The 24,209-nt window shown below is 40.0% G+C and overlaps 1 protein-coding gene across 6 annotated transcripts in view; it reads right to left on the reverse strand.

Annotated features, from left to right (window-relative positions):
- PCDH15 (protocadherin related 15) overlaps positions 1 to 24,209 on the reverse strand; it is a 1,703,323-nt gene that overhangs the window by 130,038 nt on the left and 1,549,076 nt on the right. For all 6 annotated transcript variants that reach the window (XM_078434112.2, XM_078434113.2, XM_078434110.2 and 3 more), the window contains 2 exons: positions 11,452 to 11,561; positions 9,906 to 10,046 (listed from right to left, as the gene is read on the reverse strand). In XM_078434112.2, coding sequence (XP_078290238.2) covers positions 9,906 to 10,046; positions 11,452 to 11,561 — 251 coding nt within the window. The remainder of the gene's footprint in view (positions 1 to 9,905; positions 10,047 to 11,451; positions 11,562 to 24,209) is intronic.

The raw sequence follows: 24,209 nt of genomic DNA on the forward strand, positions 1-24,209 counted from the left end.
TAAGGGCATCTGGGCGGTTCAGGTGGTCAAGCGTCTGACTTTGGCTCAGGTCTGATCTCACACTCCATGAGTTCGAGCCCCGCATCGGGCTCTGTGCTGACAGCTCAGAGCCTGGAGCCTCCTTCGGATTCTGTGTCTCCCTCTCTCTCTACGCCTCCCCTGCTTGTACTCTGTGTCTCTCAAAAATAAATAAACGTTCAAAAACAATTTAAAAAATGTTTAAACTATATTCTGTTCTCCAGCCATGGCGAAATGGTATGCTTCACATGGACATAAAGAGTACAACTATAAAAGTCTATTTTGTCTTTTCTGCTCTTCCTTTCATCCTACTGATTTTGGGGCAGCCTTTTTCCTGCAGCTGAACAAAAGCTCAGGCTACTCCTGATACTAAAAAAAAGCAAACATTTTTAATTAACAGAAAGTACTATACAGGAGGGGTTGTGGGAGGAGGGATGGGATAAATGGGTAAGGGGCACTAAGGAATCTACTCCTGAAATCATTGTTGCACTATATGCTAACTAATTTGGATGTAAATTAAAAAAAAATAAAAAATAAAATAAAAAAAAAGAAAGTACTATAATCATGGTTAAGTTAAAAATAATCTAGTTCAGGGGCACCTGGGTGGCTCAGTCGGTTAAGCATCTGACTTCGCTCAGGTCATGATCTCATGGTTCATGAGTTCGAGCCCCACATCAGTCTCTGTGCTGACAGCTTGGAGCCTACAGCCTGCTTCAGATTCTGTGTCTCCCTCTCTCTCTGCCCCTTGCCTGCTCGGGCTCTGTCTCCATCTCTCAAAAATAAATAAACATTAAAAAAAGTAACCTAGTTCAATAAATTAATCAATACTTCAAATTTAATTTAAAGGTAAAATTTTCTTCCTCCCCAGTTGAGATATGATACTGGAGAGTCTCCTGCCTTTGGGGAAGAGGTTGTAAGAGACTTTTTTAAATTATTATGTTTTTAAGCTTATGTATTTATTTAGTTAGAGAGAGAGAGAGACAGACAGAGAGACAGAGAGAGAAGTGGAGGGACAGAGAGAGAGGGAGAGAATCCCAAGCAGGCTCTGCACTGACAGTGCTAAACCCGACACAGGTCTCAAACTCACAAACCGTGAGATCCGACCTGAGCTGAAATCAAAAGTCAGGTGCTCATCCCACTGAGCCGCCCAGGTGCCCCAAGAGACTTCTTTTTTCCTTACTAATCAGCCTCGTCACTGTTCTCTGGCTGCTGTGGCATAACACTCCGGCCCTGGCGGCTGAGGAGGAAAGGTTGGTGAGGGAGGCAGGAAGGTTCCCACTTCAACACTGCTGTTGTGAGATGGTCAGACCCCCTGGGGCCGGACCTGTGTTTCAAGCAGACGTGGTGGCGGGGCGCTCTGAGCACGGGCGTGCCCTCTGCAAGCACCCGGGCTTGGGACGTGCATTTCAGTTGGCTCTGTCTCGTCCCTTTAGACGGAGGCGGCAGTCCATTTCCACATTCTGCTTTTTGCTTTTTGCCGCCGTCCAGGTGATTGTTCTGTACTTTGACAAAAGCTAGCATTCGTCGGTGTCCCAGATCTGGACCACATTCACCGGTTCTCTGCCTGCGTCATCCCACAAGCACAGGCTCGTCCTCATGTGGCCACAGCTCTACCCTGCCAGCTGTCCTCATAGCTGTGGGCACTCCAGTCCCTCGCTGACAGCTCTGGGACATGGACTCATGTGTTCTTCCTCGTCACTAACGTTATACACTTGAGATCGAAGACTTCCTACTCTCACATCCCCTTTTCTGGGGATGGATGTATTGGGAACGGCACACAAACAAAATTTTACAACCTTTTTCCCCCAAAGGAATATTTCAGATAAAGTCCTTTCTAACTCCCCATTCACTTGATCATTTTTATTCTCCTTGGGAGTAAGGGTTTATAGAGTGGTAAACTACTGATCTGTTTGTTTTTATCTTAAATATCTTTGACAATCTGTATCTATTTCCTGCACGTCTCTTGGTCATTTTAGGTCAATTGTATCTTGGTACTTAAAAAAAAAATAATAATGCTTTATTTATTTTTCAGAGGAGAGGGGGGCAGACAAAAGGAGACACAGAATGCAAAGCAGGATCCAGGCTCTGAGCTGTCAGCGCAGAGCCCGATGCAGGGCTTGAACTCACGGACCATGAGATCATGACCTGAGCCAAAGTCGGATGCTCAACTGACTGAGCCACCCAGGCGCCCCTATCTTGGTACTGTTTTCCAAACTTCCAATTTAAGAGTTATCTTCTTTTCATTTCTTTATTTCTTTTTCCTTAAGTTTAGTTATTTTGAGAGACAGAGAGGAAGCAAGAGCACAAGCAGTGGAGGGGCATCGAGAGAGGGAGCCCAAGCAGGGTCCACGCTGTGGGCACAGAGCCCAAGGCGGGGCTTGATCTCCTGGACTGTGAGCTCATGAGACGATCAGAAACCAAGAGTCCTACGCTCAACCAGCTGAGCCACCCAGGCGCTCCGTCATCATTTCTAATACATGCTCACTAGTAGTGTTTGGAGGTATCCTTTCAAATCTCTTCTGCTCATTCTTTAGGATACAGCTCACAGATCAATCCCTCTGAAAAGACTTCTCGATTATCCCACACATTAGCTGTTCATTCTTTTGTGCTACGTTGTGCTGGGATCCCCAGCAGCCACTGGATCCCTAATAGTGTAGTCATTGCATGGTGCATGGTGCATGGTCTGTCTGGCAATGGGAAAAAGGATTTTGGAAATAGCAACTTCATTTCAATATCTCTGTGCCCTAAAACCCTATTATAATGCCTGGCATATTGTAAATACTAATAATCACCATCAAGGCAGTGGGATGGCCTAGCCCTCAAAGACAAACAATTCTCTCTACGTCCTAGACTAGTCAGTGATACGTTAATCCCACAGTTTGTTAAATAGGAAGTTGTGGGAAAAAGAGAGGAACCTATCATATGTGTGGCTTATTGGGATACAATTTGTGTCACCTACTTTTACTTTAGCAGTAAGCTAATGAACTAGACCCTTTCTTTTCATGTTTATTTTTCCATTCTTGGAAAATTTGCTCTTTAAAAATGCTTTCTGTTAATTTGGATTCTTCTATACATCATTCATTTGATCATATATTTATTACAACTTCCCAGTATAATTAGTGGGGTTTAATGATAAAAGCAGTTAAGGAAAGGAAAATATATCTAGAAGCCCTATATGGGAAATCTAAAGCATGTGAGTAAAAACCGAATCCTAAACTGGGTATCAGCTAGCACAGTATGAAAGCTGCAGAGGGTCCCAGAGCTCTCATTCTCCAAAATCCATCGACCGTGAAACAATTCCACTGATTCAACAATCATTTCAAATATCCTTGGATTAAAATGTGCATTTAGGGATCTGAAGAAGATGATTAAGGTGAAATGTAATATTTCAATCCTCCTGAATCATGCCTCATTAAAAAGAGATCGGGATTTGGATGGTCAAGTCCTGGGGACAGAATTCCCTGGGCGGCGGGGCGGGGTGGGGGGGGTAGGGTCTTCAGCCTCCATGTGTCATGCTGATTGTGCCAACACTGTGATGCCCCGGGCTTTTTCCCCCACCGGGGCACAGAACTCTTTATGCGGTTGGCAATTCTGAGAAGTGAGATGCTGTCTTGCAGACACGCGTTGCATGGTCCAGCAATTTCCCTGGTCCCCCTTTCTAGGAAGACCGCTGTTGTTTGCTATAAAAGTGGCTGCATCTCCGAGCTCCTGTTGCTTCCCTGCCATGCCCTCCACCCAGTGCCCTCTTCCCTGGCCTTGCACCTGCCTGTGGGGTCTGGAGCTCTGGGACCCGCACTGTATGCCGACCTCTGTGCTGATCCTCCAGCTGGTACTTTCATCCTGAGCACTGAGGTCCTAACGCCGTGACCCAGGAGTCTCTGTGTCAACAGCCATGGAACTAAATTATTCACATGGAGAGTTGTTTTTGTGGGAGTCCTCCGACACCAAGTCTCCTCACCTTCACGTTTATGTAATTAGAGTAATATCCTAGCAATCACACCAAAAACAGATAATATCCCCAGCTAAATATGGCAACAAGCTAAGCTCCAAACCACAGAAGATGAGCAGAGAAAACAGCTCTCCGCATTATCAAGTTCTCTGCCTTACCAGCAAGTGTGAAAACGGCACCTGTTTTTAAGGAGGTGGAGGGAAGGCCAAACATTTCTGCCGTCGTGGGAGCCAGTGAAATGGAAAGGTGACTACAGCAACATAAAAGCAAAGGGGCAGCCTCCACGCTGACGAGAAAGGAGAAAACACTGAGAGCAAAATAGAAACTGAGCAGGGCGGCGACAATGAGGGCAAAAGAGGGGAAAAAAAGAGAGAGAAAGTTTCTTCAGTGAATGTGGGAATGCAGTTAAAAGCAAGCAGATGTCTAAGGGGGCCTGGGCGGCTCAGTCGGTTACACCTCCAACTTCTTGGGCTCAGCTCACGATCTCATGGTGGAGAGTTGGAGCCCCAAATTGGGCTCCGTGCTGACAGCTTGGTGCCCACTTCGGATCCTCTGCCACTCCCTGGCTTACACTCCCTGTCTCAAAAATAATCAACATTAAAAAAAACAAACAAACAGAAAAGGCAAGCATATTTCTAAAAGTAGAAGGATAATGTTTTCTTTATCACTTTGTGAAAATATCTGAAATAATATTCTAGGGCTAGCAAAGCTATCTTAGCCCATTTACCTCTTTTAAAAGTATGGAGAATCTAATTTCACTTAAACATGAAAACTTGAAAAAGGCTATGTTTAAAGCCCACAAGGAAAAAAAGAACAGTGAGCAAAATAATAGCTTTTAAAACATCAAGGCGTTTGAAAAAATATTCAAGCTGTACTGTAGTATGTTGAAACAAACTAAAATTATTTAGGAAAAAACAGAAACCGTGAAAGGAAAATGTGTATCAGACTTTAGAAAAACTCAAATTAAAATCTTAAAAATATTTAAATGTAATTAAGAGAGATATTAATGAGATATGAGATAAAGGGATATAAAAGATAGGAGAATATTCATCATTTATATAGTAGGGGTCTCCTATGATGAAAACCGAGTTAGTGAAACAAAAATATTTTAAAAATTAGAATTGAAATGTTTTCTGAAATAAGAGTTGAATGCATATGCTATGTATATATGTAGAAAATGACTCAAAATAGCCAATTGCAAGACACATTCCAATAAAACTACTGAGCTTTAAAGAAAAAGAGTAAATTCCTTGGAAATTCAGAAATAAGACAAACACTCACTTGGGAAAAAAAAAAGTTTGTCATTATTCTTTTTGACAGTAATACTCCATGGAAGAAAAATCCAGAGTGAAATATTTAAGACCAATGAAAAGAATATGATTTGAGGCTTTTATATCTAATCAAATTACATTCAATTTCCAGGTCCATAGATAAACTGTCATTAATGCACAAAGATATAGGAAATGCCGTTCTTATAATCCTACTCTGAGGAGTCTATTACAGGATAAACTGTAGACAGTTCAATGACTGATTATCTTATTAACAGGGATAAAACAGTATTTCTTCAGATTAGAAATGTGGGAAAAGGAAGTGGATGAAACAGAAGCATTGCTCACAGGAGGAGATACACAGACAGAAGAGGGGGAGGCCAAGTGGATTATGTAAAGTAAAAGTAAGAGTCACAACAAAGGTCAAGTCCAGCCACAGCCTGGTTGGACAGGTAGAATTTTGTTGGAGTACAGCCGCCATTTTGTTTACATACTGTCTCTCCTTCTTTCAAGCTGCAACAGAACTGAGTAGTTCAACAGAGACCATATGGCCCATAAAACCCAAAACATTTGTTATTGCAGCGGTCACATTTGGAGTAGGAGAGTGAATCAGTGCATTATTTTGAAAACAAGAAATAAAAGGGAAGAATCAAACATTTTTTTTCCCTGTCTTTCCTACAGGAGGAGGATGTTGGGGTGATTAAATATTTGATATGGAGAAGTTTCTCTTTATGGAAATATCTGGCTAATAAATGCAGAAGAAATGGAAGGAAGGAATGGATAGGAAATGACTATCGGGGTTGTAACCATCAGGAGAGTCACAGGGACTGCTGTGCCTCTTTAAGGAAGCAGTGAATATTGCCTACAATTCATTTGTTAAAAACCAAAAAAAAAAAAAAAAAAAACAAACCAACCAAAAAACCCAGAAAACAGTTAATCAAACAGGGCCTCTAGCTCTCACTACCATTTTACAGGAAATAAAGGAGACAGAACAAGATCTGAAGTGGCCCCTTAAAGATTCAATAGTTGAAACCCACTCTTCAGAAATCTGGTTTCTTTTCCTTTGAATGTTTATTTATTTTGATAGAGAGACAGCATGAGCCAAGGAGGGCAGAGAGATTGGGAGAGAGACAGAATCCCAAGCAAGATCCCTGCTGTCAGAGCAGAGCCTGACATGGGGCTCTAACTCACGAGCCATGAGATCATGACCTGAGCTGAAGTCTGACACTCAACTCACCGAGCTGCCCAGGCGCCCCCGAAATCTTGAACAAATAAACATCAGAGGGAGTCAAATCAGGTGGTGGTGGTGAAGCCTATATTTTAACAGAGACACTTAAAACCCTTTTCAACCAATCATAATAGATGGATCTAATACATTAGGATTCTGATATGAGTAATTCTTTAATATGAATATTGACTGGATATTCAATGATATGGAGGGACTTTTATTAATTTTGGGAGAGTAATAATGGTATTATGATTAAGTTTTGGGTCCTTATTTTTAAGAGACACATATTGAGATATTTTGCGGATGAAATATTGTGTGTCTGACCTGCTTCAATATAATAAGGGAGGGAGTGGGTGAGAGCATTTCTGGGGACTTGGTAATGAACTTGGGTAGTCGCCACTTGGAGAGTCATTATAATCCTCTCTGGAATTTTATGTATGTTTGAAATGTCTGCAGTAAAAGATTAGCATGTTTCCAATATTCCTAGGGTCAAAATTATGAAATGAGTTCTGAAATGGTCCTACTTTAAATATGAAATTGCATTTAAATATTAAGTTCAGTTACAGCATAGTCATAAAACTTACTTTGCAAATGATTTCATTAATAAATTCTTGGTAAAGGAATTATGATAAAATACTTTAATGAATCAAATCTCCCTTCTTTATTACTTTATTCATATGACATATGGCTGAAGACCACGGGACAGCTACTTCTAAAGCAGGGATAAACCTTTAGACCATTAATTAATTAACCTAATTTACATAATGTTCTTATTTTTGTATAGCTAATGAACTAGAGGTTGATTATAGGCCATTAAGAGTCATTAATAAGTGAAACAGTGATTTAAATATATGAGTTTGTATTACAGACTCACGAGGCAGAGGTCAGTCACGAAATGTTAATAACAATATTAAAAGCATCAGGCATTAAACAAACCAACATTTAGCTTTTAGACTTCATTCACTTCTGAGAGGCTAATTCAGGAACCTGATAACTGGTCTCAGTTCTACAGGCAAACTTGGGCACGTGTAAGAACACTAATGGGTACATTAGCTAAATTTTTATTAGCCTTAGGTTTACATTAAAGTAACGAGAACTAGTTGTAACACACTCACATAAAAGTTATCGCTTTGTCTTTATTCCGAGAATTTGGAGCTGTTTCTTGAAAACTGCCAAGTTCCACAACCTATATATTTAGGTTTTTCTTTCTAAATCTGTTTCTTTTTTTTTTTTTTTCAAATAAAGATGGCAAATACAGTTTTCAAATAGCTTTCATATTTTTCTTAGTTGCAAGAAGGTAGTTTACATTATATAATTTAGAACCACTCTAACTTTTTGACTCCTGGTTTAGACAATTCAGTTGACAATTTGAAGCTTCCTCTATATTTTATAAAAATATAATTGCCTGCAGCTTAAAGATTTTAAAAACTGAAGAAACTGGTCTGCTATTTAAAATTTTTTTAGTGTTTATTTTTGAAAGAGAGAGAGACAGACTGTAAGCAGGGGAGGGTCAGAAAGAGAGAGGGAGACACAGAATCCGAAGCAGGCTCCAGGCTCTGAGTTCAGCACAGAGCCCCATGAGGGGCTCAAACTCACAAATAGTGAGATCATGACCTGAGCTGGTCGGATGCTTAACTGACTGAGCCACCCAAGTGCCCCTGGCCTGCTATTTTTAAACAATTTGATTATGCAAGTGATGAATAATCACTGAACACAACTTAATTCCTTTAATTCCAAAGGTACACCCTGTATAATCTGATTTTTTTTTCAAATGACTTGGTTGTACCTTTACGAGCAAGGTGCAGCTCTCTACCTAGATCAGGAGTCATTATTGTCATGACCATCCACTACTGACCTGGAAGAGGAGATTCGAGGGCACATCGCCTGGTCTCCTTTCTCACACTGCCTGGAGCTCTCTCCCTCTGGCACCTGCATCCTGCTGGGGCCTCTCACTCACTCTTCCTTTTCCCTGCTCCCCCTTCTACAGAGGCTGATTTTTTTTTCCTTTTTTTTTAATATGAAATTTATTGTCAAACTGGTTTCCATACAACACCCAGTGCTCATCCCAACAGGTACACTCCTCAATGCCCATCACCCACCTTCCCCTCCCTTCCACCCCCCATCAATCCTCAGTTTATTCTCAGTTTTTAAGAGTCTCTTATGGTTTGTCTCCCTCCCTCTCTAACTTTTTTTTCCCTTCCCCTACCCCATGGTCTTCTGTTAAGTTTCTCAGGATCCACATAAGAGTGAAAACATACAGTATCTGTCTTTCTCTGACTGACTTATTTCACTTAGAATAACACTCTCCAGTCCCATCCACATTGCTACAAAAGGCCATATTTCATTCTTTCCCATTGCCAAGTAGTATTCCATTGTGTATATAAACCACAATTTCTTTATCCATTCATCAGTTGATGGACTTTTAGGCTCTTTCCGTAATTTACCCAAGGGATACAGGAGTGCTGATGCATAGGGGCACTCGTACCCCAGTGTTTACAGCAGCACTTTCAACAATAGCCAAATTATGGAAAGAGCCTACAGATGCTGATTGAAGGAGCACCAGCACGGGAAGGACGTGGAGCCAAAGGTCACTGTTTCAGAGTCCCATTTCACCCTCTCTCTGGGCCTCTGTTGTACCAATGGTTAGATTAGATTTTTCTCTGGTCTTCTATACTGTTTAAAAGTTGGTGTGATTATAAAAAGATGAACTCCCTGAAGTGCAAAGGAGTAGTACCTGTGTGGATGGAAAAGACCAGCCTTTCTCTCGTTATTAGTAACATCTCCCAGAACCTCTGCTGGGTCCCTTCACAAATTGGCTTTACTTGCTCTCCTGTGCATCCACAGACAGGTGCGGGAGAAAGATTTTGGAGTGAAAAGATGTGAGCTTCAATCTCCAGGTTTTCATTTACCTGCAGTGTCATTTTTAAAAAAGTCACTTAACCTTTTCTTATCTTGTCTTTGTAAAATAGGAATAATAATTTTCATCTCCTAGAAATGGATGTGAGTTAAATATCACGCCATGCATAATTTACAATATATGTTAGTCGCTGTTTGAAGATGCATTTTCCACATTTTCCTCTGCACTTAAGAAAATCCGTAAGTACAAGAAGCCACACAATTCAGAGAATGTCGAACAATCCCCTCCCGTTAACAGTACATTCCAGAGAGTTTACCAGTCTTACGGTGAGACTGAGAATAAAGGTTATTCTAACAATAGCGTATACAAAATCTGGAGATGGCATGTTATTGCCTTGATATTTCAGGAGTACGAAATCGCTCCTTGTACTGTCCTGCCTCAGTGGCTGAAGCGGATGTGGAGTCAGCCCTAAGTGCTGATGGTCTCCCAAGCTCTCCCCTGATAACTTTCAGACATGTGTATTTCATTAGGAAATGAGCAGAAGCACCCCAAAATTCTTAAAAGTGCCGAAGTAACATGACTCACTTTTCGAAGGAACTCGGAGATTGGCGAGGACCACTTCCAGGGAATCAGCCTGGACGCGAAGCACATAGCTCGTTCTTGTCTCATAATCCAGAGGGGCATTGACATAGATAACACCCGTGATGTTGTGGATTCCAAACAGACCTGCAGTTAAAACACAGCTTCTTGATCATTTCCTTCACACTATAAGAGGAAAATTAAAAAGTCGCTTTAAAAGCCCTGTGATTTTAAAAGCACTTCTTTTTTTTTTAGAGTGTATTTTTGAGAAAGTGAGTGGGGGAGGGGCAGAGAGAGAGAGAGAGAGAGAGAGAGAGAGAAACTCTCAGGCAGGCCCCATGCTGTCAGCACGGAGCCTAGTGCAGGGCTCGATCTCATGAACTGTGACATTATGACCTGAATTGAAATCAAGTGCCGGATGCTTAACCAACTGAGCCACCCAGGCGCCCCTAAATCACTTCTTGTAACAAGAGTAATGTGTGAGGGGTGCCTGGGTGGCTCTGTCGGTTAAACCTCTGCCTTGGGCTCAGGTCATGATCTCACGGTACATGGGTTCGAGCCCTGCATCGGGCTCTGTGCTGACAGCTCAGAGCCTGGAACTTGCTTCTGATTCTGTGTCTCCCTCTCTCTCTGAGCCTCCCTCACTCACACTCTGTCTTTCAAAAATAAATAAATGCAATACGTAATACGTGAAAGTGACAGGAGGCTTTCACAAACTTCAGATTATCATCAGTGCATCCTTACGTGAATACCCTGATTTTACAGTTACTTTGAGATTCTCCTGGAAATCAATGTCTCATCAGTCAATTACATTTGGGAAGCACTGCACACTCAATCAGTCACAGTAGATTTGGATGGTCCTCCACATCCTAGGGGGCATTAGACATTGGTAATATTTAGGGAGGGGGCATAACAGCACAGTGGGAACAAAGAAGAAAGGCAGCAAGAAAAGTAAGATGTGAGCATTGGCTGCAGGGAGAGCAATTTCTAGTTAATGGTTGGTCATTGAAACACTTAGAATTTCCTTGAAAATTGCTTAACGGCATTTATTTATATTCATTCATATAAATATTTAATATTGAATCTTTATGTACTTACTACATGTATATTGACTCTTTCCTGACCGCTTACGACATGCCTGGCCGTCCAGTTTATCAAAAGAGAAAAACAGGACAACAGGTAGACAACAGGAAGCACAAGCGGGGGAGGGGAAGAAAGAGAAAGAGAGAGACAGAGAGAGAGAGAGAGAGAGAGAGAGAGGCACAGAATCCAAAGCAGGCTCCAGGCTCTGAGCCCAAAGCGGGGCTTGAACGCACGAACTGCGAGATCATGACCTGAGCCGTAGTCAGACGCTTAACCGACTGAGCCCCCCAGGCACCCCAAATATACCAATTACTTTTAAGCCCCCCCAGGCACCCCAAATATACCAATTACTTTTAAGTTGGAGAGGATTTTATTAGAAAAATGGGGTAAGTAGTAATTCAATCCAAAATGAATCTCAGAGCCCAGTTTGTTAGTTTATGGCGAAAACAGAGACTGAGGATCCACTCACCCTCTTCGTTTCCTGAGACAATGGAGTACACGATACTCTGATTGATGGCCGCTGCAGAAATGACACCAACTGTTGTGCCTCTGGCAGCAAGTTCGCTCACTGGAGGGGGTCTGCAGGTTTTAGAAGATGATTCATTTTTTACAGTCCATTTGTCAAGACAGAGTTTGGAATTCAATAATACAATATGTTAGTTTAAGTGTGTCTGTGCGTTTATTTGAAGAATACATTTTCTGAAGTTTTCACGGTAGTCCCACATTGAGACGCCAGCCCTAAGAAACTGGGTTCAAAATGATGCAAATGATCTCGGTTACGAATGCCATGTCACCTGCATTATTTTTAATTTGGGATAAAATTTAATTTCAGATACTATTTTATTATCTGCCAAACATCCTACAAAATTCTCTCTACTTGTTTCTCTACGGTACCTTCTGAACTGAAAGCAAGCGGTTCCGATCTGCTCCCTCAACTTGCTAAAGTGTAATGTTGCTCTTGTGTTGTTGACGTTAGCAAACTTAAGCAAATAGCTTCCAGATGACTCTTTCTAACCCTTATTCTTGCTCGACCGGGAAGTTCTAACGGTTCTAAGAGTATTTGAACAGATGGTGTCACAAAACTCACCTTTCTCTTGAACTCGCTTATTTCGCTCAACTGCAGCCATGTGATGCCCTCAGTGTTGGGATTATTCACTTAATTTCCAATCTACATTTCCAACAACACAACTGATTCTCAAATTCTCCATTTTATTTTACAATATCGGTCACTCTAACTAGGCTATCCTAGCTTTAATCGTAAGTTAATGAAAATAATCTCGCTTTTATAAAACACAGGTATTTATACTACCCAGATCCAACAGATTAAAAAAAAAATTGGCAACCGAGAGGTTTGGACAGCATCTCTGAATCTTTCTGTGGTCCAGCCAATCTACCTAGTGCACGCAACTTCTGTAACCTTCCTCATCTTTCTTTCCTCCAGCTGACAAGATGAACCCTGCTGTCATTTCTTCCACATGACTTTTTCTTAGGATACTTACTCTTCTCATATCACTGCTTATTTTTTTCTCCATGCTCTCAATTCTTCTCATCTGGATTACACTGTGTGGTTACCCTGTGCTGTCACTGAGCCCTTTGATAACAAATCCTGAACTATAATAACATTCCGGAAAATTAATTCTATCCCACCCTTTATAAACATGTCCAGATTGCTGAGCTCTTTGCCCCTTTAGTCCATATGCTCAGTTAAGTGACCTAAATGTAAATAAAGTGATCTCCTTTACAGATGCTTTAACCCTTAATGGGGGACCATATATATTCAGTATATGTTCAAGACCTATGTTTTTTTTTTTTTTTTTTTGGCTAAATAAACACTAACCTATATAACTTTTAATGAAAATGATAAAGTACATATGTACACATGTATTTTGTTCTCGCCTTCCTTTGTTACAGTATCCAAATGTCACTTTGGACAACGACACCTCCTCCATACCCAGTATACGTGGTTGGGGTAAGGTCTCCCCAGGCCCCAGGGTGTATGATAGACTCATTATCCACCTGTGGCCACTGAGGGTACTTTTTCTCCTTTGCTCAGTGTTCATGCCTCCTGTAAAACCAATGGCAGTCTTGCCCAGAAATTTTATTTTAAGTGCTAGAAAAAAATGTTTGCAAGAATTTTCATGTTTTTTGATGTTACCCTGTGAGAAGGTTCTTGTTGATCATGATACCAGCACTAATGAAATAACCACAGGCTGGAAATAGATCCCTTGGACTAGTATTCTAAATGCTGCTATACTTAACACGAGGTGAGTTCATCATTTCAGCCGCTGAAACACATTGTCTTTTATCTAGGATTTCTATCATCTCCAACCAAAAATGTTCCCACTAATTAAAACGGAAGTTGTTTAGGTTAGAAAAGGAGACATTTGCCGAGGCAGATACTTGTAAAATAAGATATCTGGGATAACACAATTACATTCTATGAGCAATTTATGTACATGTGGGCACAGTGTCAGTTTAGTGAGATAAAGATGCCTCTGGTAATTTGAATGGAGACGGTAATAGTCTACCACACAAAGGAGACATTTACCAAAGCGACACAAAGGCTGGTTTTGATGGGGCTTTTGTATGACACTTTCGTAGGATATTTCAGATGATAAAGGAGACTTTAAAATGATTTGCTGTTTGTCCCATTGCTTAGTGATTGACCATGGTGTGTGTGAGGTCAAACACCTGGAAAGGACTAAAATCAGAGAGTCATGGAAACACGATCGTCTCCAAAATGGACCTCAACGATCACTCCCCCTGGTATTCCTTCCTTTGTGTATGGTTCTTGTCTCACCCGACAGCCAGCCTGTGGCTGGATGTGAATCAACAGAACAAGGCAAAGAAAATGAGTTGTCACCCCAGTGATTCCATTACATAAGAATGTAGATTGTAGGCTCTGACTCCCTCCCTCGCTGGATTGGATGAAGGGGACAGGGAACTGAGAGTGATGTTGCCACCGCTCAGCAAGGAACTGAGGCCCTCGGCCCAACATCCCTCTCAACTGAATTCCACCACCAACCACATGAGTTCAGAAGCAGCCCTTTCTCTAGTCAAGCCTCACAGGAGACAGTACTCCTGGCCACCACCTCGATTCAAGCCTGGGTGCGACTATGAAAACAGAACATAGGCAACGTACTTTTGACCTTCAAAAACTTCAAGACGACATATGTGTTGTTTTCACTCATCACGTTTGTAAAGACAAGGCCACGTGCAAGAATAATGGACACACGTGGCTTGAATGTTAGGAGCAATGAGTTGTCAATGTATGAAGATCTTAATGTTGACATAAGAAAATGCTGACATAAGAAATGCTGACATAAGAAAATGTTGACATCAGAAAACACACGTCGGCCATATTCTGGGGTGACCTTCATAAACTGAATTTCCTCTCGTGGAAGTAACATTGCTTAAATTGTTTGCTTGTCTATCTTGTTACTACTCATGAGCTGAGAGCTAAGTTTTATACTTCCCATAATTAATTTCTTGTCTGATTCTTATAAAGTACAGAAATATAAAGTCTGCAGCTAACGTACCCTCGCTTTAACGTTAGAAAAATGCCACCATTCATTTCAAACTTTAAAAACAACATTTCGGGGCGCCTGGGTGGCTCAGTCGGTTGAGCATCCGACTTCAGCTCAGGTCACGATCTTGCGGTCTGTGATTTCAAGCCCCGTGTTGGGCTCTGTGCTGACAGCTCAGAGCCTGGAGCCTGTGTCCGATTCTGTGTCTCCCTCTCTCTCTGCCCCTCCCCCGCTCATGCTCTGTCTTTCTCTCTGTCAAAAATAAATAAACATTAAAAAAAAACCTCAGGGGCGCCTGGGTAGCTCAGGTCCTGGGGACCCTTCCTAGACATCTTCAGTCAAGCTGGGTCTCTGTCCCCCCAGGAGATACAGATAAGAGCACTGTAAAGACAGTGGTTCTATCTTTAACAGATATGGGCCGTGAACACTGGAGACACTGATGGTTTCATCCCTTTAAAACACCTCCAGGAAGGACCTCCAGAGACTCTTCCACAGTGGTGGATCCCAGCAGGGTTGGATGCCCATGGGTACCGCCACACCCCCCATGGAGCCTGGCTGCGATTTATCCCCCGAGGCCAACACTTCGGGCTTTCTTGGGCATTTTAAATAAAACCTCCAGATTCTGAATACAACTCCAACATCACCTAAACTAGCTCTTACACAAAGCCTAAATGATATTTCAATTTAAGAAGCTCAGGTGTGAGAGATATCAGATTTACATGTGATTCGGTCATTAATCTCACTATTCGCATTCTCCTTGCCTCCCCTAAATTTTACATGTAAAACGGCTGTATACTTTTTGACACCACACTTTTTTTTTTTACAGCAGTTTTCTTTTTTTATAATTGAATTTTTTTTCTAAGTTTATTTATTTATTTTGAGAGAGAGACAGAGAGGGAGAGTGAGAGAGACAGAGAATCCCAAGCAGGCTCCACACTGTCAGCACAGAGCCCAACACGGGGCTCAAATCCACAAACCGTGAGATCATGACCTGATCAAGAAGTGGATGCTTAATGGACTGAGCCACCAGGCGCCCCCAGAGTGGTTTTAGATTTCCTGCAAAATTAAACAGAAAGTATAGAGATTCTATATGCACTCCCACCCCTAGTTGCCCATATTATTAATACCCTGCATTAGTGTGGCTCATTTGTTAAAACTGATGAGCCTGTACTGATACATAATTATCAACCAAAGCCTTTTGTTGACATGAGGTTGTTCTTGCCTTGTATACTTCTATGGGTTTAGACTGATTTATAATGTCACATAGCCATCACTACAATATCATACACAATAGTTTTGGTGATGTCAATTTCTCCTTTTCTTCAGTTATTCATCCCTCCTTCTGCCTGAACCTCTGGAAACCACTGATCTTTATACTGTCTGTGTACTTTAATGTTTATTTTTGAGAGAGAGACAGAGCACGAGATGGGGAGGGGAAGAGACAGAGAGAGACACACACACAGAATCCGAAGTAGGCTCCCAACTCAGGGCTTGAACTCATGAACCATGAGATCACGACCTGAACTGAAGTCAGATGCTCAACGTACTGAGCCATCCAGGTGCCCCAGTGCCATTCTATTTTTACTGCTTACATAATATTTTGTACTAAAAAAATTTTTTTAATCTTTATTTTTGAGAGAGACAGAGTGCAAGCAAGGGAGGGGCAGAGAGAGAGGGAGACACAGAATCCAAAGCGGGGTCCAGGCACTGAGTTGTCAGCACAGAGCCCGATGCGGGGCTTGAAGCCACAAACTGTGAGATCACGACCTGAGCCAACCGACGCTTAACCGACGGAGCCACTCAGGTGCCCCGACTGTCTATATACTTTTGCCTTTTCCAGACTGTCATATAGCCAGACTCATACAGTACATAATCTTTTTTGGACCAGCTTCTTTCCTTCACAATATGTACTTGAGCTTCCCCTGTGTCGTTTGGGGGCTTTATATTTTTATTGCTCAGTCACATTAGACTGTAAGAATATACAACGAACAGCTGCTTTTGAGTAAGAAGAAAATTGATCAAAATAACTCCAAACTTATCGTTTAGAAATCAATCTTTGCAGATGAAGTGGAATCCAGAAAAGTTAACTGGTACATAATTTATATGCAAAATACTTATAATTTTCTTATGGATGCATAAATTAATTCATAGATATCTGTTTAATGTTTCAAATTGGTTATTTGAAAATATAGATGACAATAAATCTCTCTCAATTAAATACATTTTAACATATCTGAATCATCTGAATAATGCCTACATAATTACAGATTTTGCAGTTTTCAGTGGCAGACCCAGTTTTTACAGTATAAATATAGATGAAACAATTATTCTATAATTTAAAATCTACTTTTATTGTCGGGTTCAAGAAGTAACAGTAAAAGTAAATGTTATATGTGTTACATAAAGCTCCTAATTATTTTAAATGCTGTGCAGTTTAGGATATAAAAGTGTGTGTAAATAGATGCTATAAAATTTCACTGGGATTCAATCTCGCTCTATTGCTTTCTTTCTACTGAGAGACAAATCTAATTTATTTTGACATGTCTGAACTCAATATATTTGCAAATCAGTGTCAATTAAGGAACTGTTTTTATATCTACTATAAGGGAATTTAATGAAAATAGGAAGGAAAAAAAATCCACTGGAACTTCTATTATTTGTAACCTTGGAGTAACTGCATCAGGGTGATCTGATTTTAAATATTTAACCAAGACAAGTGGTTTTAAAAGAACATGAACCAGGAGAGAAATGGCAGCTTTCCCAGTACTTTTACGGTGGGTTATAGAAAAGAAGATTAGTAAAGAACCAAGTGGTTAGAAACTGCTTTTTGTTTTTTTGTTTTTTTTTTTTTTACATCTTTTCCAAAGTGTACTTGCTTTTTAAGAGTTTGGGTTCTTTTCAGATCCATGAAGTGTCTCCATGTTGAAGACAAGCAAACCTAAACCCTGAATAGTAATCAATTCCTCAAGTCCAGAAAACTATCTGAAATCCAAACCTGCAGTCTCAGGTGTGTGTCTTCCTTGGTTTCATTTATTGTTCTCATTAACAGGCCTTTTCTAATCTCTCTTAGTCACTGGTTCCCAAATTTTATAAGAATTAGCTGAAGAACTTATTAAATTTTCAGATCTTCAAGGCGCCTGGGTGGCTCAGTCTGTTAAGTGTCTGACTTCAGCTCAGGTCATGATCTCACAATTGGTGGGTTCAAGCCCCACATCGGGCTCAGGGCTGACAGCTCAGAGCCTGGAGCCTGCTTCGGATTCTGTCTCCTTCTTTCTCTGCCCTTCCTCTGCTCACACTCTGTCTCTCTCAAAAATAAATACACATTTAAAAAAATAGTAAAATTTTCAGATCTTCTGGATGTTTAAAGATTCTGATTTAGTAGGTCCATGGGGTCAGACCAAGGAATATCATTTATAAAATTCTGGCCCTCATACTTACTACCTATGGGACCCTGGAAAAATTCTTACCTTTCCTGTTCTTATTTCTTTACCTGTAAAGTGGGGACATTACTTACTTAGAAAATTGTGTACTAAGCCACATGTACAAAAAGCTTTCCTTAAACCTAGCACATCGTAAGTACTCCATAAATTATAGCTTTATTAATACACTATTTTATGGGTTATACATCTGAAAGTTTAGCATAAACATTATAATGATATACAAGCTTGTCTTACAGACAGGAACAATAGAAAATAAAACTTAAATACTTTCCAGCAAAAGAAGTCACTAACGAAGCACCTAAGACAACTTATTAAATGGGTGCGAATACTTGCAAACGATATATCCATAAGGAGTTAATATTCAAAATACATAAATAACTTCTACATCTCAACATCAAAAAAGAATAATCTAATCTAAAAATGGGCAAATGAATAGACTTTTCTCCGAAGAAGATATACTAATGACCAACAGGTATATGAAAAGATGCTCAACATCACTCGTCAGGGAAATGCACACCATAACCATGATGAGATATCACTTCACACCTGTCAGAATGGCTGAAATCAACAACACAAGAGAAACAGCAGGTGTTGGCGAGGATGGGGAGAAAGGGGACCCCTTGTGCACTGTTGGTGGGAATGCAAACTGCTGTAGCCGCTCTGGAAAACAGCGTGGAGGTTCCTCAAAAAATGAACAGCAGATACATGAGAGTGATGAATCACTGAATTCGACTCCTGAAAACAGTATTACCCTATATGTCAACTTATTACAATTTAAATGACAATTAAAAAAAAGTGTATGTCTATTTTTAAAAGTAAGGATTTTGGACTGAAGATCAAAAATTACTTGGTTTGGCCATAGATTCAAGTATGACTCCCACTTTTTTCACATTTAGATCTCCTGAAAAATACTCAGATGGCCTCCTTTCACTCGTAAAGAGACAGTCACATCAATGCTTCTGCTATAGGACACTTACGAGGATTTGCTGTGGTAACTCACTACACCTGCCCTCACCTTCCTACATAGTTCTCAGAGCTTGAACTATGCCACTTGATGTTTCAAAACAAAGGAGTGCATTTCTTCTTGTTTTCAAAAAAAAAAAAAAAAAAAAAAGAGAAAGAGAGGGAGAAAAGAAAAACAGAATTACGGCAATGCCACATCTGGGGTACACACACAAAAGAAAAGAAATCACTATTTTGGAGAGTTATTTGCACTCCCATATTTACTGCAACAATATGGTTTATCATAGCAGTTTGCTTATCACAGCCAAGACATGGAGACGGCCTGTGTGCCCACTGGTGGATGAATGGATAAAGAAAAGAAAAAAAAAACACGTATTTTATATTACTGGCTTCTGCTTTGGAAAACTCGCAGTTGTAAATGATTTCTCTGCCTCTCTGAGATGTAAATCTTTTAAAAAGCCAGGACTGTTTCCCTCAAGGACCTGAGTTTGAAACATCATCATGAAGGGAAATAGAGGTCCTGACTCCCACAGGGTAGGATCTGGACTTGGGTGGCAATCACTCCAAATTGTGAGGGTTATGCAGTAACAGGTGATGGAGGCACATAGGAAAAACAAAATTCTGGTCACAAATACCAATCCAGGAGTCATCAAGCATTTATAGGACACCTAGCTTGAGCACAGTACTGTATTTATAGGTAGCAATGACCCTATGATTCATTTACCTGTGACAGCCCCCAGTCGTGCCCATTGCCCTGGTTTAAATTATTATAGGGTGTCCCCCTTTACTCTCATTAGTGTCCTACTTTGGGGAATAAATCATATGATCTTCACTGCAGAAGATCATATGATCTTCTGTTTTGTTCCAAAGGAGTGAGTTCCTCATCACTGGGGTGGCTGTTCCAGGATGTCCAAATGGGAGCTTATCTGAAAATGTAGGACTGTAACAGCTCATATGAGTTCTGCCTCTTGTATTCCCAGCAAAAGACCAAGGTTTTGTGTTTGTTTCATTTTTTACTGAGAAAATTAGTGCACTTTTGTGTTGTGTGTGTGTGTGTGTGTGTGTGTGTGTGTGTGTGTGTGTGTGTGTGTGTTGCTGGAGACAATTACTTACACTTCATTTTTTTTACTTTTACTTTTTGGCATAAGTCTGTACTTGTGTACTGGCAGGGCACCTATAACACGTACATAACCAGTGTTGCTTCTATTCTCGCTGTGTATAAACCCATTTTTTAAAAATGTTTATGTTTTGATAGAGAGAGGGGTGGGAAGGCAGAGAGAGAGGAAGACACAGAATCTGAAGCAGGCTCCAGGCTCTGAGCTGTTAGGACAGCACAGAGCCCTAAGCAGGGCTCGAACTCCCAGACTGGGAGATCATGACCAGAGCTGAAGTTGGATGCTCTACTGACTGAGCCACCCAGCTGCCCCTCACTGTGTATAAACTCCTTGAGAACGATGCCTACATCTTAAAAATCTTTGCATGGCCAACACCTGGGACAAGCCTGTTAAAGAATAATATCATAGCTATTTTTTTAAGCATGTGCTCTGTACTAGGTTCTTCACAAAGCTCTTTGTCTCACATATAAATACTTATACAATATTTATATCTCTAGGAAAGCTGGCCTCAGGGAGCTTCAGTAACTTCACCAAGTTCAACCAACACCTGCCATCCAGCAGCCATGATTCAAACCTTGGCATTGTTGTATCATTTTGCCTCATAAAAGTTTGCATTAATTATTAATAAAATAAAAATAATGTGCCCTAGTATATGCTGCACTTGAACTAAAAAGTTCCCACAGATGTAATGCAATGAGAGAAGAATGGAATCTATGACAACACTCTTTGTATCTGAAAACTTGTTTTCAATTGTAAACAGTGGATTGAAACAATAGCCAAATTATGGAAAGAGCCTAAATGTCCATCAACTGATGAATGGATAAAGAAATTGTGGTTTATATACACAATGGTGTACTACGTGGCAATGAGAAAGAATGAAATATGGCCCTTTGTAGCAACGTGGATGGAACTGGAGAGTGTTATGCTAAGTGAATAAACCATACAGAGAAAGACAGATACCATATGCTTTCACTCTTAGGTGGAGCCTGAGAAACATAACAGAAACCCATGGAGGAGAGGAAGAAGAAAAAAAAAAAGAGGTTAGAGTGGGAGAGAGCCAAAGCATAAGAGACTCTTGAAAACTGAGAACAAACTGAGGGTTGATGGGGGGTGGGAGGGAGGGGAGGGTGGGTGATGGGTATTGAGGAGGGCACCTTTTGGGATGAGCACTGGGTGTTGTATGGAAACCAATTTGACAATAAATTTCAAAAAAAAAATAAATAAACAGTGGATTGATTGATTGATTATTTAGTTATTTATTATAGAGGTTGGGGGGCACCAGAGAGAGAGAGAGAAAGAATCTGAAGCAGGCTCTGGACTCAATGTGGAACTTGTGGGGTCGATGTGGGGCTCAATCCCATGACCCCAGGATCATGACCCTGAGCCAAGATCAAGAATCAGATTCTAAACCAACTGAACCACCCAGGCACTCCTCTAAATAGTGGATTTAATTTTTTGAAGATTGACTGATTGATTGATTGATTTAGAAGTGGGGGAGGGATAGAGAAAGGGGAAGTGAGAAAACCCCAAGCAGGTTCCGCACTGTCAGTATGGAGCCCAATGCGGGGCTTGAACTCATGAACTGCGATCATGACCCGAACTGAAACCAAGAGTCAGTCGCTCAACCTACTGAGCCATCCAGACGCCCTGTCAGTGGATCTAGAAAGAACTGCTCAAACCTGCGTCCTTTGTTGCTGGTGGGCTGGTTTCACTCTGCCATGTGAGCAAATGTCAGACTCTACTATAACCTTGAAGAATGAAGGAGAATTAAATTCCATGCGGATACACAGGGAGCCTATGAAAGCAGTAATGAAGACCGCTGGAGCTACTCTTTTCAGTAGTTAACAAGGCAAAATCTATTACCTTTGAGGCAAGATTTTAGTAGTGCCATAAAAGCACAGGAAATGTTATCTTCAGGTAAAGTCAACTCTCATATTGGACAATAAATCTAAATTAAAATAGTAAACAACCCTAGCAAACAAGTAAGGCCCTCTGCATTTATTTTATATGATAGTAAGAGTTTTCAGATTGTTTTTTTCTTCTTTAGTTTTTGGAACCAAGACCAAAAGTTCTTCCTAAACTATTGTACTTATTGATTAAAAATCTTTTCTCAAAGTCCCATGTCCAAACCTGTGCGGTTTATACGAGAATAATGGCAACACTCCTCAATGTAAGGTAACTTTAATTCTCTTGACTAATGGGACGGTCACCAGAGCAGCTCACCATTTCCTTGGCCATTGTGATAACATTGTTTTCATTTTTCACAGCATATAAAAACGGATTTCTGGATTTTAAATTACACTTTTTCTCTGTTTTTGCATATCAGGAGGTAGACTGTTAATCCTTTTTAGTTCTTCATAAAATCTACTCTTTTTATTCTTTAATATAAAGCCTTTTGAGAAACTTATTTTAAATATAAATGGTATGAGATTTTTGCATTGCCATTTATTATAAGATTAATTCAAATTGACCAGCAGAGTATCAATCTTTTACTTTATGAGGGAAACCAAAAAGATTATTTTCTTTATTCAAGGTATTTGAATTTTTGAAAGATGTCAAGATATTTATATGCATAATATTCTTATTTTGGACTTAATATATTAAATGTGAAGAACACTGGAAATTAAATATGACTCAATATTTTTTTAAGAGTTAGCAAATATCAACTTTTTCAAGAAGTTAATAAAAATACCTTAGGAACATTTGCCTCTTCTCTTTGGTATACATGCAAATATAAATTTTGAATTTCTGTTTTTATGGAAATTACATTTTAAAACACAGGAATCCTTAAAAATGAATATAAATGTGGCATTAAATCACACAAAGTTTAATAATCAATGTTGATACACTTCCATTTTAAATAAATACCAAAGGTATGTCTATATTGTAGCATATTTGTTTGGAAAATTCGTAAATAATTGTCTTTGGTAAAATTTTTGATAAATTGTATAAGGTACTGCATTTTTCATTCAAAATCAATATTCACATTTGGACTCCATGATCTATTCCAGACGTGCTGACCTTTCCATGATATTTACCTCTAGAACCGAGGACAAGTGAGTCCCTGTGTGTTTAGTCCATCATCCTGGGATGAAGGTCAAATATTCTTCGAATGCTAACTCACTTGACCTATAGGAGTCAATCTATTCTTAAGTAATATGTGTTTGAACTACTATGAGGATTTTGATGCTTCTGTCTGGATTAAATGAAAAGATAACATAAAATGTACTTTCTGACTATGACACTATGACTATTTTCCTGAAGAGCCAAGTAGATAATTGACTAAACCCTCTTATCAGATATGGCCACGTGGCAGCAATGAGAGTGCCCCAACAGGTCTCCAGTTACAGGAGGCGCCCTTGACCGAGGTTCCATTGCTGTGCCCTGAAGTCCACGGCTGTGTTTACGTGCAGGCCACGCTTCCTAGGTGCCCCTTCCTGATTGTGATTCAGAAAAGCGGAGATGCTAAGGTGGGTCCCTTCCTTGGAGACAATGGACTTCTCCAACTTGTGACTATCGTTTGAGGAATCCCTGATCATCATGCAGAACGTATTGAAATGACACAGTGGCCACTTCAGTGGCACACGAGCCTAGGATGTTCTACACCAACTTCTGTCTTCTTCCCTCGAGGTCAGAATGAATGTGGTTTGAAGGTTCCCTAGGTTTACTCTGCTCTCTGCTCATTTCTCTCACAAAAGTATTTTTCCTAAAGAACCTGTTAAGTCTCATCTGGATGTTTAATTGCTAGGGGATGGACCAAAACTAACACAGGAGATCACAGGCACTAAAGTTTAAGAGGGAGTATTAGTATTTCAGAAGATATAAATTAAATTTAAAATATCCATGGACATTTAGAAATCCAATTCTAGGGAAAGTAAAGACATTTAAAAAAATGTTTAATAAAGAGTCTTAATATATAATACAATAAGTATTAATATATAGAAATATTAAAATAAAGAAGAATAAATTGAATAGATTTACTATAAATTGATTTTTGTAGAGACAAAAAAGAAAATCTTAAGGGTTATAATTAGCCATTATGTAAATATTATAACGAGGAGGAAGAGTTTGTCATATGTTGTAAGGTACACTAAACTAGTATAAGAAACTGTAATTGACATTTATTTCAGGTCAGCAACCACATGGTTAATATAATTTTTTTTTTATCACGTTAATGGCAGA

The sequence above is a fragment of the Panthera onca genome, chromosome D2 (assembly GCF_046562875.1).
Source record: "Panthera onca isolate mPanOnc1 chromosome D2, mPanOnc1 haplotype 2, whole genome shotgun sequence".
Lineage (NCBI taxonomy): Eukaryota > Metazoa > Chordata > Mammalia > Carnivora > Felidae > Panthera > Panthera onca.